This window comes from Camelus bactrianus, chromosome 6 (genome assembly GCF_048773025.1).
Source record: "Camelus bactrianus isolate YW-2024 breed Bactrian camel chromosome 6, ASM4877302v1, whole genome shotgun sequence".
NCBI classification, from domain to species: domain Eukaryota; kingdom Metazoa; phylum Chordata; class Mammalia; order Artiodactyla; family Camelidae; genus Camelus; species Camelus bactrianus.
Window position 1 is genome coordinate 14100863 of NC_133544.1, and position 17816 is coordinate 14118678.

General features: G+C 33.1%; 1 protein-coding gene across 2 annotated transcripts in view; it reads right to left on the reverse strand.

Moving 5' to 3' along the window:
* SPATA7 (spermatogenesis associated 7) overlaps positions 1-17816 on the reverse strand; it is a 32620-nt gene that overhangs the window by 13593 nt on the left and 1211 nt on the right. The window contains exons 2-5 of one of the 2 annotated variants that reach the window (XM_010968671.3): positions 14851-14925; positions 12842-12937; positions 9377-9424; positions 3757-3890 (exon numbers count right to left, since the gene is read on the reverse strand). In XM_010968671.3, coding sequence (XP_010966973.1) covers positions 3757-3890; positions 9377-9424; positions 12842-12937; positions 14851-14925 — 353 coding nt within the window. The remainder of the gene's footprint in view (positions 1-3756; positions 3891-9376; positions 9425-12841; positions 12938-14850; positions 14926-17816) is intronic. The other variant, XM_010968672.3, reaches the window with a different exon arrangement.

Below are 17816 nucleotides of genomic sequence, written 5' to 3' on the forward strand. Positions count from 1 at the left end.
TTTAGGTCCCAAATAATTTTAATTTGAAAGTGTCTAAATATTTATCATTAAGGTTTATAAAAAGTGTAAGCAAACTGTAAGTTACTGTGAATTCTAAATAGAGTAAAAAACATACTTATATAAAAGCATAAATGAACTATACTTAGAGGCAAAAAGTTACAGGGTTTCAGTGACAAAAGGAAAAATGAATGGAAAATATCTTACATTTACAGACTTTATTTTCAACAAATTCCATTCTTATCTTAAAATACAATTATTAGTGCTAGATAACAGAAAACTATTTTAAATTTTCAGTTAAAAAGTACAATCCCTAAAAATGAAAATACACACGTGAGTCAAATACTGAAGAATAGATTCCCAGATGGTGAAGTGTGGTACAGTGTATAGCAGATTTATTCTAAAGGAAGCAGCTCTATTCTTGGTCCTTTTATCTGCATAACAGCCTTGGGGACTCTAAACAATATACTGACAGCTTTCATGATGACTCCCAAATCTATTTTCAGCCTAGACCTCTTTCCTGACATAGATGCTTATATCCAACTCTTTACGGAATATAGTAGACACTCCAGAGGCGCCTCAAATCAAGTATGTCCAAACAAGTAAACTCATGCATTACATTACCTGCCCCCAAAGAAAAAAACTGCTCTTTGTCCTGTTATCATTATTTCAGTGAATGATCACCATCCTCCCAGTTGCCCAAGCCAGAAACCTGGGACCCTCTTGAATTCCTGTCTTTTGCTCTTCACATCATCCAAACAGTGACCAAGTCCTGGGGGGTCTACTTCTTCTCCTTCTGCCTACTGATATGTCACACCTTCATGTATAATAGAAAGAGGTGGAGTCAAACATATGGCACTTGGTACCTAGTAAGTAGAGCGGTGAAACTGGCTTTTACTATCAAGCAATAGTTCTTCCACAACACAGGTGCCAGGGGACAGGAAACAAAGCTCAGGGACTCATCTGGACAGTCAGTCTAGAAGACCATGCTCATGAATCTGAGATCCTCTCAATGGCTATACCCCAATTAGGTGACCTGCAAAGAAACCTGCCCATCTTGAATACTGGCACTGAGGGAACACTGGCCTTTGATAATCTGAAATCATATGCTGCCTCCACACAAGCTTGCAGACTAAATTTGCATTACACAAGTGGTCCATAAAAACTTTAAGCCAAGAAAAAGCACTCGTTTTTTCCTAATACACAAATTGTAGGGGATAAAAAGGTGGGAGAAGGAGAAATTTAGATTAAAAGAAATTTATCAATTAGTTGAAATTATTTATATCCCAATTCTAACAAACTAAAAAAAAAAAAGATAATGGGGAAATCTAAACAGTGGATATTTGATGATATTAAGGAATTATTAATTTTTAAGGCATAACAAAATGGTATTATGGTCTTTTAGATACATACAGAAATATTTATAGATAAAATTATATGATATCTGATATTTGCATCAAAATAATTTGGGACTGGGTAGTGAGTGAGGATATATGTGAAGTAAGTCTGCCCATTAATTGATCATTGTTGCACCTGGAGGACAAGAACATATGAGTTTATTATACTACTCTACTTTTATAGATGCTATAATTTTCAGAATTAAAAAGTTTAAAAAACAGACCATCACACACACACACACAGACTCCCAGTTTCAGCCAAGAGATGGAGAGAGATGGAAAGAGCATAGTTCTCTCCATTACAACAAGAAAAAACCTGGGCAAACTGCAAATTAATGATTTTTCTTGAACTAATGATAGAACTAAGGTCACGAAGCAACAACTAACCTGAAATTTGGAGTGAGACAGGCACCTGCAGGGAGAAACAGGACCTGAGCATTTGCTTACTTAGGACAGATGTCACAGAATGCCATATAAACTGGTAAGAAGATTACGCTAGAAGTTTTTAGCTAATTGCTAAGACTGAGTGCAGAGTAGCACCAGAGTATGAAGCTTTCGAGACTTGGGGAGTTTGTACCCTCTTGCAAGCTTTTTCTCTGGGGACCCCACCAAGAGCTCTCAGGGAAACGCAGGAAGATTCCTGAGAAAATCTCTCCCTTCCCTGATTCCTTGGTGTGGCTAGGGGAAGCAAACACTGCAGAAATTCTTCCCAGGCCTATTTTCCCTCTCTTTCTCCACGCACGGGGGAAATTCCCTTTACTTTGCGTATAACATAACTGCAAAAGTGATACCTCATCACCTTTGCCACATTCTGTTGGTTAGAAGCAAGGTGCAGGTCCTGTCTGCACTCGGGGGGATTATTTAAGGGTGTGGGTCATTGTGGGGCTTAGAATTCTGCCTACCACTGTGGGTTAAATAGAAAGTACAAGATAAGAAGGTAGAAATAAAAACACACTAAATGTTCAACTTAAAGGGCAAAGATTATCAGAGGGAATAATCTGATCCACCTAAAACTTTAGGACCTAACTAATTTGATAAAATTAACATGTGCTCATAAGAAAGGAAAAAAATCCTCTTAGCAAACTAGGAACAGAAGAGAACTTCCTTACTCAGATGATAAAGCGTATCACAAAAAACCTATGGCAGGGGTCACCAAACTAGAGACTACAGGTCCAGTCTGGCCCACTGTTGTCATCTTTTTCATTTTTTTTAATTGAAGCATAGTCAGTTTACAATGTTGTGTTAATTTCTGGTGTACAGCACAGTAAGTGATTCAGTTATATATACATATGTATATATTCCTTTTCATTATAGGCTATTATAAGATACTGAGTATAGTTCCCTGTGCTATCCAGTAAGACCCTATTGTTTATCTATTATATATATAGTAGTGGGTATCTGCAAATCCTGAACTCTCAATTTGTCCCTCCACCCTCCCCTCTTTCCTCTGGTAACCATAAGTTTGTTTTCTACGTCTGTGAATCTGTTTCTGTTTTGTAAATAAGTTCATTTGTGTCATCTTTTTAGATTACACATATAAGTGATAGCAGATGGTATTTTTCTCTTTCTGGTTTACTTCACCTAGTATGACAATCTCCAGGTCCAACCATGTTGTTGCAAATAGCATTATTTTAATTCTTTTTTATGGCTGAGTAGTATTTCATTTTGTGTATATGTGTGTGTGTGTATATGTGTACACACACATATATATATATACCACAACTTCTTTATCCAGTCATCTGTTGATGGATATTTAGGTTGCTTCCATGTCTTGGCAGTTGTAAATAGTGATGCTATGAACACTGGGATGCATGTATGTTTTTGAATTAGTTTCCTCCAGATATATGCCCAGGAGTGGGATTGCTGGATCATATGGTAAGTCTTATTTTTAGTTTTTTAGGAATCTCCATACTGTTTTCCATGGTGGCTGCACCAAGCTACATTCCCATCAACAGTATAGGAGGGTTCCCTCTCTAGCATTTATTGTTTGTGGACTGTATAATGATGGCCATTCTGACTGGTGTGAGGTGTTATCTCATTGTAGTTTTGATTTGCATTTCTCTGATAGTTAGCGATATTGAGCATTTTTTCATGTGTTCCCACTGTCCTTTTTGTTAACATAGTTTTACTGGAACAAAGCTACACATACTCATTTATATACTGTCTATGGCTGCTTTTCAGTGGCTCAATAGCTATGACAGAGACTGTATGACCTAAAAAGCCTAAAATATTTACTACTTGGCTGTTTACAGGTAAGTTTACCAACTCTGACCTATTGTAAACGTTATCTAAAAGTCAGGATATACCACCAATGAAGTACCTTAGAAATAATCACTTTTAAAAGGTAAAAATACTATCTTACCTTTTGTAGAGTGTTAAATAATGATTTGGAATTACTTTTAGAATTGGCTTGCACTGTAGTTTTAGCTAATTTCAACTCTCTTTCACGTCGTGCTAATTCCTTTTTGAGTTTCTCTCTTCGTTGCTGGTCTGCATCTGAGGGGGAAAAAATCTTTTGAAATACAGAATAAAATAGAAAAATTAATTTTTTGGTCCTAGAAAACTAATAAAGGGCACATTGTTTCTTGCTAAAGATGTTTACACTACTGACATGTAAATAAAAATCCACATTCTTTTCTGTATAAAGAGCAGCTAAGATAACAAATATTTAATTTATAGAAACTTCAAATGGATTAACTATTTAAAGATGTGACAAACTGGTTAGCCTAAGGGCCCAAGGGAGCAACTCCTAGCAGATACAGAGATATGAAGGTTAGAAATGCCTGACCGCGTAGTCTGTGACTGTAATCACCAAATGCAGAGCTTGAATTAGTTCATACACTCTCCCCCAAATGAAATATTATTGTCAATATCATCATAAACTATAAAAATTTAAGTTTTATATGACTCAAAAAATCACACCAAATATTAAAACATTATTTTCAATCAGGATAATTAATTACCATTTTTCTTAACTGCTATTCATTTGAAAATGCAAACGAAAAGTGGTTTCACATTTTAGTATGCTTTTAAGTCAGTTACTGAGCGTTATCAAAGACGGAAAATGGCAAAATGAAAGCTAGTCAAATTTCAGAGTTAAAAAGGTTAACAATACATAAAAGGACTTGTATTTTTATATAAAATTTAAAATTTAACATATACTTTTTTTATTGGAATCTAACTCAACTTAATGGACAAGATAATTTCAAGTTTCAAATCATCCTGATTTGAATTAGAATTTATAAAAATTTCTACAAGCTTGTAAAACTATATGTATATTTAAAATTTCAACTAAAATGATTAAGAAAATTATAAGCATATTAAAGTAAATATATCTATCAGTTAAAACATATACTGAAATATTACTTAAAAGCTTATTCTATCCTCAAATACTTACTTAATGAATGTATTAACTAAATTATGGCAGATGATGTTTGCAAAGTAAACTAAACTTTTTCAGTTAGATCTATCATCCTACTTACAGGTAAAATAAGCAAGTAAAAAAATATGATAAAGTCAGAATCCTCAGATACTATCATTAAATATAAAATTAAATTCCATATTACCATATCTGTCCAACCTATTCATTTACGTAAAGCTTCCTCGCATTGTACCAAAAATCAACTCTAAAAGGATCACAGGCATAAATGTAAGAGCTTAAACTATAAAACTCTTAGAAGAAACATAGGAGTAAACCTCCAAATTTCTTACATACAATATCAAAAGCATAAGCTAAAAAGTACCCATATGTATATATGTAAATTAGACAATTAAAATGAAAAACTTTTATGCTTTTTCAAAAGACACACTTAAGAAAATAAATAACATAAGAAATAAAATAAATAAAAGAGGAAGAAAATAAAATGGGAAAATTTTAAGAAAATAAATAGGGAAGCTACAGATGGGGGAAAATACTTGTAAATTCATACATCTAATAACAGACTTGTATCCAAAATATATAAATAACATTTAACTCAATAATAAGGAGACAAATAACCCAATTAGAAAATGGGCAAAAGATTTGAATAGGCATTTACTAACATATACAAATGGCCGATAAGCATATGAAAAAACGCTCTCATCATTAATCATGAGGGAAATGCAAATTTTAAAATCACAATGAGATACCACTTCGTACCCACTAGAATGGCTATAATCAAAAAGGGAGTCAACAATAAGTGTTAGCAGGATATGGTGCAACTAAAGTCCTAATATGTTGGAAGTGAGGATGTAAAATGGGACAGCCACTTTAGAAAACAGTTTGGCCGTTTTCTTTCTAATTTTACTATATGCCCTAGCAATTCCACTCTCAGGTATATACCCAAGAGCAATGAAAACATATATCCCCACAAAAGACTTGTACATGAATGTTCATAGCAGCACTATTCATAATAGTTAAAAGAAAAACAGGAACGGTGCAAATATCAATCAACGGAGGAACAGACAAAATGTGGTATTACCCATCAATGAAATACTATTTAATAACTAAAAAGAAATGAAGGACTTACATAGGTTACAACAGATGAACTTCAAAACATTGTAAGTGAAAAGTATAATGTAATAAAACACATAAATGATTCCATTTATATGAAATGTCCAGAAAAGGCAAATATATAAAGAAAGAAAGCAGATTAGTAGCTTCCAAGGCTGGGAGTAGGATGAGGGAGCAGCTGCAAAGCTACTATTTTGTGGGGAATCTTAAGGTGATGAAAATATTCTAAAATTGACTTGTAGTGATGATTGCACAACTGTGTATACAATAAAAATCAGTGAATTTTATGGTATGAAAATTATTTGCCAAAAAAAACTACTATAAAAAGTAAAGCCTTTCTAATGCATTAGAATATGGCATTATTTAAACAATTCAACAAAGAGATATTCTAGTTTAGATATCCTAGTTTAGATAAAGATTGAAATCATCTGATGAGTTGTCTGCTATGAAAAAGTATATTTGATAAAAACAGAGATGACTCAAAACCAGAGATTTCTTTTTTTAAATGTCTATAAAACATGTTTCTTAGTTCATACTGATTATAATGAGCATCAGCTCTGTAACACACAAAGTAATAATGATTATTAATTAATTTGTTTGGTGATTATACAGTCTTTGCAATCCTTCTAGCCATCACAATTTTCTTCATTCACATGCTTAAAAAAGAAAAACTTCCGTCTCAACTTACTGAAAACAGAAAATATCATGGGATAAATAAGCACTAGCTAAATCTAAATTCTAAAAACAAAAAATAGGAGCAATTATTTAAATACAACCTATATGCCGTCATTTTCTGTATTTTTACCTCCATCCTGGAACTCTCTTGAACTCCAGACTTTGTATTCCAACTGCCTCCTCAGAATCTCCACTTGGATTTCTATTATAATGATCGAGACCGAAATCTTGATTCACTTTATTCACTCCCTCCTCTAAACATATTCCTAACTTCAGTAAATTATAACTCTGTCATTTTAGTTGACAGATTCTAAGTGTTGAGAGTCATCTTTGACCCACTCCTCTTTTTATTCTATCTACATCCAATCCATCAGTAAATACTGTTGACACACATTTGAAATGTTTCCAGAATCCACCCACTTCACACTCTCTTTACTGCAAGCACTTTGGTCCAAGTCACCATTCTTTATTATTATATTTTTTTAATTGAAGTATAGTTGGTTTACAATGTTTATTTCTGGTATACAGCATAGTGATTCAGTTATCTACATATAAATTCCTTTTCATAACAAGTCACCATTATTTCTCATCTGAATTACTGTCTCCTAACTAGTCATTCTGCTTATACCATTGCCCCTTAAAGACTGCTCTCAACTCACCAGCTGGAGAGATGCTTTTAAAGTTAAACTAGCTCTATTCCTGTCTTCTACTCAAGACCCTCCCATGGCTTCTGATTTCATTTAGAATGAAAGCCAAAGTGCTTGCAAATGGCCACAGCCCTACGTGGTCTTCATCCCTTTGCCCCATCTCAACGAGCTCATCTCCTGTCACTCTTCAGCTGGCTTATTTCACACCAGCCATTCAGCTCTTCTTGCTGTTCCCTCGAATACACTGATCACAATGCCATGTAAAGGCTTTTGTACCTACTGTTTCCTCTGTCTTGATTATTCTTCCACTTACCCACTTGTTTCTTCCTGAAAAGTTTCAGGTCTCCACTCACCTTATCAGTGAAGCCTTCTCCTCCAAAGTCCCAATCTCCCTTATCCTGCTTCATTCTTTTTCATTGTACTTATCACCATCTGATTTGGTCTGTATTTACTTATTTCTTTGTATCTGCTTATTGTTTCCTTTAACTAGTTTATAAGCGCTATAAAAGCAGGTACTTTGTTCTGTTCACCTTTTTAACTCCAGCCCTTAGAATTGTATCTAACCTATCATAATAGGTGCTCAATAAATATTTGCTGAATTAATCACTAAATAAACTCTACTGAACTAAACAAAATGTATGCAAAATGCTTGATAACTTTTAATTGGTAAATTTGGAATTTAAATCCAACAGTTTGGTTCAGAAAGAGGATTAATACAGACATTCAGGCTTTTTAACTACACAACCTAAAAAAAGAGAGATAACCTTATTTTATATATCTTCTGTTCAGGAAATTGTTCATGGAAGTTTAGCAAAACTTTTCCACTTAGATTCTAGTTAAAGAGGATTATCCAATCTAATGTCAATTGGGTAAAACCACCTTCATTCAAATGATTGATTTCTAAAGCCTACTGAAACAGTTTTTTGTCTCTAAAAAAGTTACTAATATGACAGAAGAAACATAAAGCATTGAAATTAAAAATCTAGAAGGGACCTTAGGGATTATCTAATTATCTTTCATTTTACAGAAGAGGAGGGCAAGACATAAAATGACTTGCTCATTTAACTTGTATACTATGGTGAAACTGATCTTTAAAAATATATACTCAACACTGAACATATAATATTTATCAAGCAATTAGAATACAAATAGTAAATAATATTTACCTGGAGACAAGTGCCAGTTATGGTATTTTTAATGAGTAATTCAGTAATCTTAACAAGCCAAAGGCAGTGAGAATCACGGAATTCTAGAACTTAAACCTTGGCAAGCCACTTTAGTACTACTCAAATTTTTATATGTAGGAAAAATAAAACCCAGAGAAGTTAAATAATTTATCCAGAGTTACACAGCAATTTAGTGGCAAAGCCTGGGCTCAAGTAAGGAAGTTTCTGAACTTAGAAATACAACACAAGTTTCTTTAACGGATAATTTTTAAAAGTTAGAAAATGCTTCCTCAAAAGGCAATGCCAATACTCATTAGGATGGCTACTATCCAAAAAATAGAAAATAACAAGAGTTGGGGTGTGATGTGGAAAAACAGAACCCTCAAATTGGAAATGTAAAATTAAAAACAGAATTATCATTCGAGGCAACAATTCTACTTCTGGGTACCTACCCAGAAAAACAGAAAGCAGAGTCTCAAAGAGATATTTGTACATCCATGTCTACAGAAGAATTATTCACCATTGCCAAAAGGTGGAACAAACCCAACTATCCATTGACTTATGAATGTATAAACAAAATATGGTATATACATACAATGGAGTATTATTTAACCTTAAAAAGCAAGGAGATGTTCATTAGATGTCTGACACATGTTATAACATGGATGAACTTTATTCTAAGTAAGTCAATCACAAAAGGAAAAACACTGGATAATTCCACTTACATGAGGTACCTAGGGAAGTCAAAAACAAAGAGACAGAAAACATAACGATGGTTGAAGGGTGTGAATGGGGAAGTTACTGTTTAATGGATACAGATCCAGTTTTGCAAAATAAAAAGAATTCTGGAAATGGATAGTGGTGATGGTTGTACTACAGTATGAATGTACTTAACATCACTGAACTGTAGTCTTAAAAATGATAAATTTGAGATGGTAAATTTGTTTATATACAGTTTACCATATTTTTTTAAAAAAAGGCAATATATCAGAAATTACTTACACTTGATGCTGGTACTCATGCTTAGTGGAACTGAGCAGTCAACTGCAGCTGAAAGAGAAAAATCAGTTGTTCAATAATATTTTTAATATTTATAAATGACAACAAATATCAAATGTAAAAGGCACAAAAAGTTCCAGAACTCGCTGTTTCTTGTTTTGATTTTTATGCTACTTCTAGAGGTGAAAAATATCCTTGATAAGAAATACACTGGTCGGGATTAACAGCTCAGTGGATACTACAGAAGGAAATATCGGTGAATTTGAAAATATAGCAATATAAACTATCCAAGATGAAACAGAGTAAAGAAAGACTGAAAAATAAATGCACAGAGCATCACTGACCTAACCTACCTTGTACTGGAGTCCCAAAAGAAGCTCGAGAAAATGAAAGGGCAAAATGGAGCTCCCACATTATCTGATTTTAAGACTTACTATAATGCTATAGTGATTAGAGAGTGTGGTATTGTAGTAGACATACAGATCAACAAAACCGAAGAGTGAGTCCAGAAACAGACCCTTACAAATGGTCAGCTGTTTTTCAAAAAGTGCCAAGGCAGTTCCATAAGGAAAGGACAGTCTCTTCAATGAATGGTACTGGGAATATTTAGATATCCGTAGGCAAAAACTGATCCTTGTATCATACCATATATAAAAACTACCTCAAAATAGATCACAAACTTAAATGTAGGAGCTAAAACTTATACTTCTAGAAGAAAACACATAAGAAAATCTTAGTGACCTAAAATTAGACAAGGGTTTCTTACACAGGATATGAAAAGCATAAACTATTACAAGAACTTGATTTCACATGTAACCAAATATTATTTTTGTTTCAATTTTTAATCATTTAAAATATAAACTTCATAAAACATCAACTAAAATTTAAAAACTTTTACTCTTCAAATGAGAAAATAAAAAATTTTTAAAGACAAAAACTGGAGAAATTCAACTAAGGCCTGTAGTTAACAGTATTGTATCAATATTAATTTCTAATTTTAATAATTGTACTATAGTTACATAAGATTTTAACATGAGGGAAAGCTGGGTGAAGGGTTTCTGTGACATTCTGTACTATTTTTGCAACTTTTCTATAAATCTAATATTATTTCATAATAAAAATTAAAAAAAAGAAAACGAAAAGACAAGTCGTACATTAGGAGAAAATATCTGAAAATATGTATCCGACACAGGACACATACTTATATAAAAAGAACTCTCACAACTTAACGCTAAGAAGATAAACAATCCATTTTTAAAAATGGGCAAAAATTTAAAGAGATATTTCACCAAAGAAGATATATAGATGGAGAATGAGCTTAAGAAAAGTTGCTCACTGAATAGGGAAACTTGTGCACTGTTGGTGTAAATTGGTGCAACCACTATGGAAAACAGTATGGAGGTTCTTCGGAAACTTACTTCTGGAATTTACCCGAAGGAAATAAAAACATTAATTCAAAAAGCTATATGTACCCCCAAATTCACTGCAGCATTATTTACAATAGCCAAGATATGGAAGCAACCTAAGTGTCTATAGATAAAATGAATGAATAAAGATGATGTGGGGTATACACACACACACACACACACACACACACATATATAATATTACTCAACCATAAAAAATGAAATATTGCCACTTGCTACAGCATGAGTAGTTCTAGAGGGTATTATGCAAAGTGAAATAAGTCAAACAAAAAAAGACAAATACTGTATGATCTCACTTATATGTGGAATCTGAAAAAACAAACAAAATGAAAACAGACTGATACAGAGAACAAATGAGTGGTTATCAGGAAAGAGAGGGCTAGGGGGCTAGGGGTATGGGGCAAAGTAGGTGAGGGGAGTAAGAGGTACAAACCTCAGTTATAAAATATGTAAGTCACAGATAAGCAAAATATCGCATAAGGAGTATAACTGATAATACTGTAATAACATTTTATGGTGATAGATGGTCATTTCATAATGCATGCAAATGATAAATTACTATGTAGTACACCTGAAACTAACATAGTATTATATGTCAACTATATCTCAGTTAAAAAAAAAAGGGAAAAAAAGTTGCTCAACATCATCAGGCCTTAGGGAAATATAAATTAAAACCCCATGAGATACTATTACCTATCCACTAGAATGGCTAAAAAAGGACTGCCGATAGGAAGTATTGGTGAGGGTGTGGAAGTGATGGAAATGGAAAATGACAGTCACTCTGGAAAACAGTTTGGCAGTTTTCTATAAAGTTAGACATACACTTACCATATTACCCCACAATTCCACTCCTAGTAAATGAATTTATCCAAGTGAAATGGAAACATATGTTCAAAGATTCTACGTGAATGTTTATAGCAGCTTTATTCCTAATAGTCAAAGTGAGTCAGTACAATCCAAATGTCCACCAACTGTTGAACTGATAAACGAAACTATGGTATATTCATTAAATAGAATACTACTCAGCAATAAAGAAATACTGAATATGGATTAGTTTCAAAAGTGTTAACTAATTGAAAGGAGCCAGACCCAAAATAATACATATGGTATAATTCTACTTATATGATATTCTAGAAAAGGCAAAACTATAGTGATGGAAAGGAGCTCAGTGGTTGCCAGTTACTTGGGAGAAGTGATTGCAAAGGACTAGGGAGAACTTTTTGGGATGATGAAAATGTTCTATGTCAGGAGTCAGTGAACTTTTCCTGTAAAGGAACAGAGAGTAAATTCTTCAGGCTTTGCAGGGTGATATGGCCTTTGTCACAACGAGTCAACTCTGCCTTTTAGTGCAAAAGCCACCATAGACAATATGTAAAAAAAGAATGTGGTTGTGTTTATTTACAGACAATGAAATTCGAATTTTATGTGATGTTCATGTTACAAAATATTGTTCTTTTGAGTTTTTCTAACCATTTAAAAATATAAATACCATTCTTAGTTCACAAGCTGTATAAAAATAAGTGGCAGTAGGATTTGGTCTGCAAGCTGTAGTTAGCTGACGTCTCTTTTATAGTGTGATTGTAGTGGTGATCATAAAAATGTACATATTTTTCAAAATACTCAACTGTACACTTGAAATTAGTGCATTTTATTGTATGTGAGTTACATCTCCATAAAGCTGACAAAAAGAAAAAAATTGTAGCTACCATCTTCTTTGCACTTTTTCAGATATGAAAACAAAAGAGCAGATTATAAACTTTTGCTATATTAAGATCAGTATCTAACCACAAAAGTATATTAGGAATAACACAGGTAAAATGAAGTAACATAGGCATTATACAGATTTCAAAGCTAGTTAATAAAAGTGGCATTTTAACTTTATATTCAGTCATATAAAGTCAGTAGTTGATACATTACTACACCAAACACAAATCCACTTATATATGATGTATTCATTTTTGCTACAGATATACACTAATTAGAAGTGAAGTTGAGGAGGGTTTAAGTTGGGTACAAAAAGTTCACATTTGCACATTTTTACCTTTGGCTGAAAGGATTTTATTATAGTGAACAGCCATGTGATTCTTGACCAGGTGGAGAGTACTTAGTCTGAGAGAGGAAGAGTCAGTGCAAAAAGCTAAAAATTAAAACATATTTAATCATTATATATTTAAAATTAACATAAAAATCACCATGAGATAAGCAAGTTACTGATCATTTAAGCTAATTTTTATAATGTTCTGAAATTTAACCAGAGAGATACTGACATCATATTTGTGATGCTGAATATGTCCCAGCCCTAATCTCGTTAGCTACCGACTACTTTGGGTTCAAACCTTTCTAGGAATAAATTTTAGAAGCCTGAGAGTTTTGGAAAGAGATTCTGAAATATAATCTACCATTATATTTACAAAACTATTTCTTATTAATATCTTTTAACCTTGTAACTAAAAATGTTTAGCTATTCACCTGATGATAAAATAATGTTACCATTGTTAATACTTGAAAACAGGAATTTGGGGAATCAAACAAATCCCAAACTCCAAAACTCCAGGCAGAGATTCTATTCTGAGATGCAAACTTCTAATTTTACACCTGAAAACAAGACCAACAAATCAGTTTACTGCATTCTTTTTGAAGTATTAGGACTATCTTAAGACAAGTACAATCACAAAGAAATTTAATGACATTAAACTTCTTGACCTCACCTAAACTGTTTAAAAGAAATCTGAGAAGTAATTAAGCGTGCATATACAAGTATAAACATATAAAATGTAAATGTAAATCCTAGGCATAACTTTTTAAAATATTAAAAGGTTTTTGAGAAGTAATACATGCATGAGTTTAAAATAACAGTTAAAATGGCAATAGAGATTGAAAAATGAGTGAATTTCCTGCCCTGACCCCTTGCTCTTCTCCCAGAATTGCACTCTGCTACTTTTTTAATATATTCTTCCACGGAAATTCTATGCGTAACAACAGCATATACAATAATGATACACTTAATATGACTATCATAAGTACACTAAAAACATTTATTGAATAGGTACCATGTATGCATTGTTCTAAGTTCTTTACATGTAAAAACTCATTTAGTCATCATTACCACTATTACACAGATGTGGAAACTGAGGCACAGAGATATAAGGTCTTCAGGGTCACACAGGTGATAAAAGGATGCACTTTAGATGCGAACCAAGGCAGCCTCATACTTAACCACCATACCTATACCAGCCCTGCAAGTATATTCTTAAAAAAGAAATACTAGCAAACTACATATTGTTCTTCATTCTGCTCTTCTATGTATCTTTTAAAACTAGTTCAAAATTTTTAGTTAAAAATTATTTTTCAAAGTTCATGATTCTGGCTCTATGTGTATATATACTTTATTACAAAGAAATATGAGAGGTAACTGAAAGTATGATTCTTCTTTCACATTCAGAGGATTAGTAGCAAAGATTTTTCATGTAAATAAGGAAAATAAGACCTTCAATCATTTTGCCTAAAACCCTAGGCTTAAAATTTTTAAGTTATAATTATAAAAATACTTTAAAAGTACATTAAAATTCACTCTGAAGGCTTTAAAATTTGAAAACATCTAGAAAAATACTGATTCATCTTTCATAGGATCTAAAAATCCAATTAGAGTCCCAATTGGATTAAGCATTTACTCCCGATACCCAAATGTGTTTTTCAAGTGCTCTTTTTCTCTACATATCTTTTCCTTTTCAGTGCTGTGTCTTTAACAAGCTGCTAATCACCGTTTTAACAAGAAAGGCATGCCTTCAGCCAGGGAAGTCGGCCAGCAAAGAGTAGGGCTGGGCTGGAGCTGCAGCAGAGAGTAGGAGGTGGCCAGGTCCAACCCAGGGCATGACAGGCTCCTAAATTCTCTAATCTCAAGAATTCCTATATTACTTAATTATAATTAATAATATGAAGTTCAAATATTGATTAAATTAAGTATTTTTTCATTACATTATATAATTTACAAATAAAGGAAACACAGTCAATCTTTTAACAATCTTTTATCATTTTAAGTACCTTACTTACCATTACTTTTGGTGCTCAACTGTCCTTTAAATAGGCATGGTGGACCATATCTGGGAAGGACAGAAGTTGCTCTGACTTTTAACAAAAAAACATGAATTAGGATAAATGAAACCCAACTTTCACAAAGACCAAATTGAACATATGAAAAAATAATAGAATTTATTACAAGCTACCTTTCACTACCAGAATTGTTTAAAATTGTGTTCGATCATATTACTAACCAGCAATGATATATCAGATGAAAATTCTGCTGCCAAAGATAAAGGGCGTTCTTTTTTAAGAAAATAAGTTATTTTCAAAATAGTTTTGCCTTAAGATTTAAGTTTCACTGAATAAAATGATAAATACATCAATTGTTATTTGATATATACTGACTTTATTCTGTAAACTTACCTACTGGGTTTTTAAATGATTTTGAGATAGAATACAACTAATATTTTGAGTTAATACAAATGTATTATTTCACTGAACCATTGACTAGTCTGTTCCTAAAAATGATTTAAAGAAAATAATCCTCTCACAAAGAAATTTAATAAATTATAAGTCATATCATGTTATTATGTACAAGTATATAAAAGTGTCAGAATCAGAACTTAATGATTAAAAGATGTCTTAAGATTCATCTAGTTCAACCCACTTACCCTCTTGCTTGGATCCTATCTACACATCTTAAATTTAAAAGCACTTCTAGTAATGGAAAACTCACTATCTCCCCTAAAGTCAGTGTCTTATCTTTTAGATTAAATGGGCTACCAGAAAACTAGATATATATTTCATCACAAAATACTAGATATATACTTCTCTCCCCCAAAAGTGATTGTGTTTTTAGGGATAACCTCCAAGATAGGAAGGCTGAGTTACAGAGTTTAATAGAATTTAACACGCAAAATATAAATAGTGTATCCCAAGACACGTTTTAAGTGGGTAAAATGGCCAGTCTGCTATCAGGTAGGCTTTTACAAGCTATAAAGGTGTGGGGAGGACACAGACAAAGTCTGGAAGAAAAATGGATATTTGAAAATAGACAGAACTAAAATACAGGATCAGAGAACAAATCCTACTAGAATAGACTAAAATAAAACAATTTTGAGATCAGAATACATAAGAAGCTTCTTCTACATCACAAGCCAGAGAGCAAGAAGGAAAAAATCAACTTATTTAGGACAAGAGAAGTCAAGGTGATTCCATTTGAGTTGGTAATGAAGACAGTCATGAAATTAGCATAGTTCCCACCAGGAAAGACAGAGTAAACATAAAAAAAAAAAAAAAAAAAAGCAAACTAACCAACAAACTCTCAAGCAAACTTTATTTCTCCAGAGGAAAAAAGGTGTTGACTTTTTGCCTGCCCAGAATCCAGTGCCCCTTTATCTGGAAATAGGACTTCATCTTGCTTGGGAAACCACTCCTCCCCTCTCTTAGCCCAGTTGGGTTAAGCGGGTGGCACTGCTCAGAAGTGGGCATTATTGCCCCAAACTGGTCAACTAAATCGGAATGACTATGTGACTCAAGTCTGGCCAATGAGACACAATCCTGGGACATTTACTGGAACTATTAGGAAATTCCTAGAACATCAATAAGCCTGCCACTACCTAGGTGGCCATCTTGTACCACACAATGGGAACCTGTCTGAGAATAAAGTCTATACAGAGGAAAGCAGAAGCAAGACAGAAAGAGATCCCTGGTAACATCCCGGGATCTAACCATGTTTGAAGCCCTACTTCCCTAGACTGTTCTCTACACGAGTTGAAAAATTCCCATTTTAGCTTAAGCAAGTTTGAGTTGGGTTTCTTCACTTGCAGTCAAACGCTAACTTACTGATTATTGCTAACTGTGCCAGGTACTATTCTAAGCACTTTGTAGCTATAAATTCACTTAATCCTTACAACAATCGTATGAGATAGGTACTATCATTATCCCCACTTTATACATGAAGCACAAAGAGGTAAAGCATGTAATTTGCCCAGGATCACATAACTACTGTCTGACAGATTTCAGATCTGAGCTCAGGTAGTCTGGCTCCTGAGTCTTAGCCATTACACTATCTTGATCAATATAAATTGCTTAGTACTTAAACCATGCTCGAAGCTATTATATGAAACAGGCTGCAAAGTATATAGTTTATTCCCTTCAAAGTCCTTTCTAATTTATGTGTTTCCCTACAGTTCACAGAAAAAGGGAAAGCAGGTGTATCTAGAGAAGTTAGAGAACACAAAGTCAGAGTAAATGACAAAAGAGAGGATGAATTTTAACTTTAGATGCCTTCAGATTTTGTGCTCTTGAAATCATCCAAGGTAACCTCTTAATGAAATCTAAGAAATTTAGAAAGTACAATGTTTTCAATTAAAATTAAGTATTTTAGCTTAAGAATTTTAGCTATAATTACTTATGGTTTCCTATTAATAATCATGGTATAGGAGAAGTGACTACCCCAGATATTTGCTGAATATTACATTTTTCTTAAAAACTGAAAATCAAAACAATGTTTGATACTATATATTACATAATGTCCAAAAGGTGAAGCTAATTAAATTGGGTAAGTTATGAAAATATAAATCTTTTGACATTCTGATGTGAACTTAATTTTTAAAAATAATTTGACAGATGCTGAGACTAAGTCTTAGTAAGTCTGTCATGCTCTAAATTTTACACATATCCTTTCACCATGGGATAGTAAGCAAAAACAATGGTGCTAGGGTTTCACATTCACCACCTAGATTTAAAGCCTGCTGTGCCAATTACTGCGACCTTGGCAAGTTACTCATGATCTTTTAGTTTATCCACTGTGAAGTAAGAATAGTACCTATCTACAAGATGTTTTGTGGATTAAATCACAAGATAACCTGGGACTAGTTTCTGGTACACAGCAAGAGTAATAATGTTAGTTTATGTGGTAAAATTTCTTAGAACCATAAAAGCATGTTGGTTTGCTTTTTCTCGAACTTAGGTTGGTAAAGTGTCAGAATATA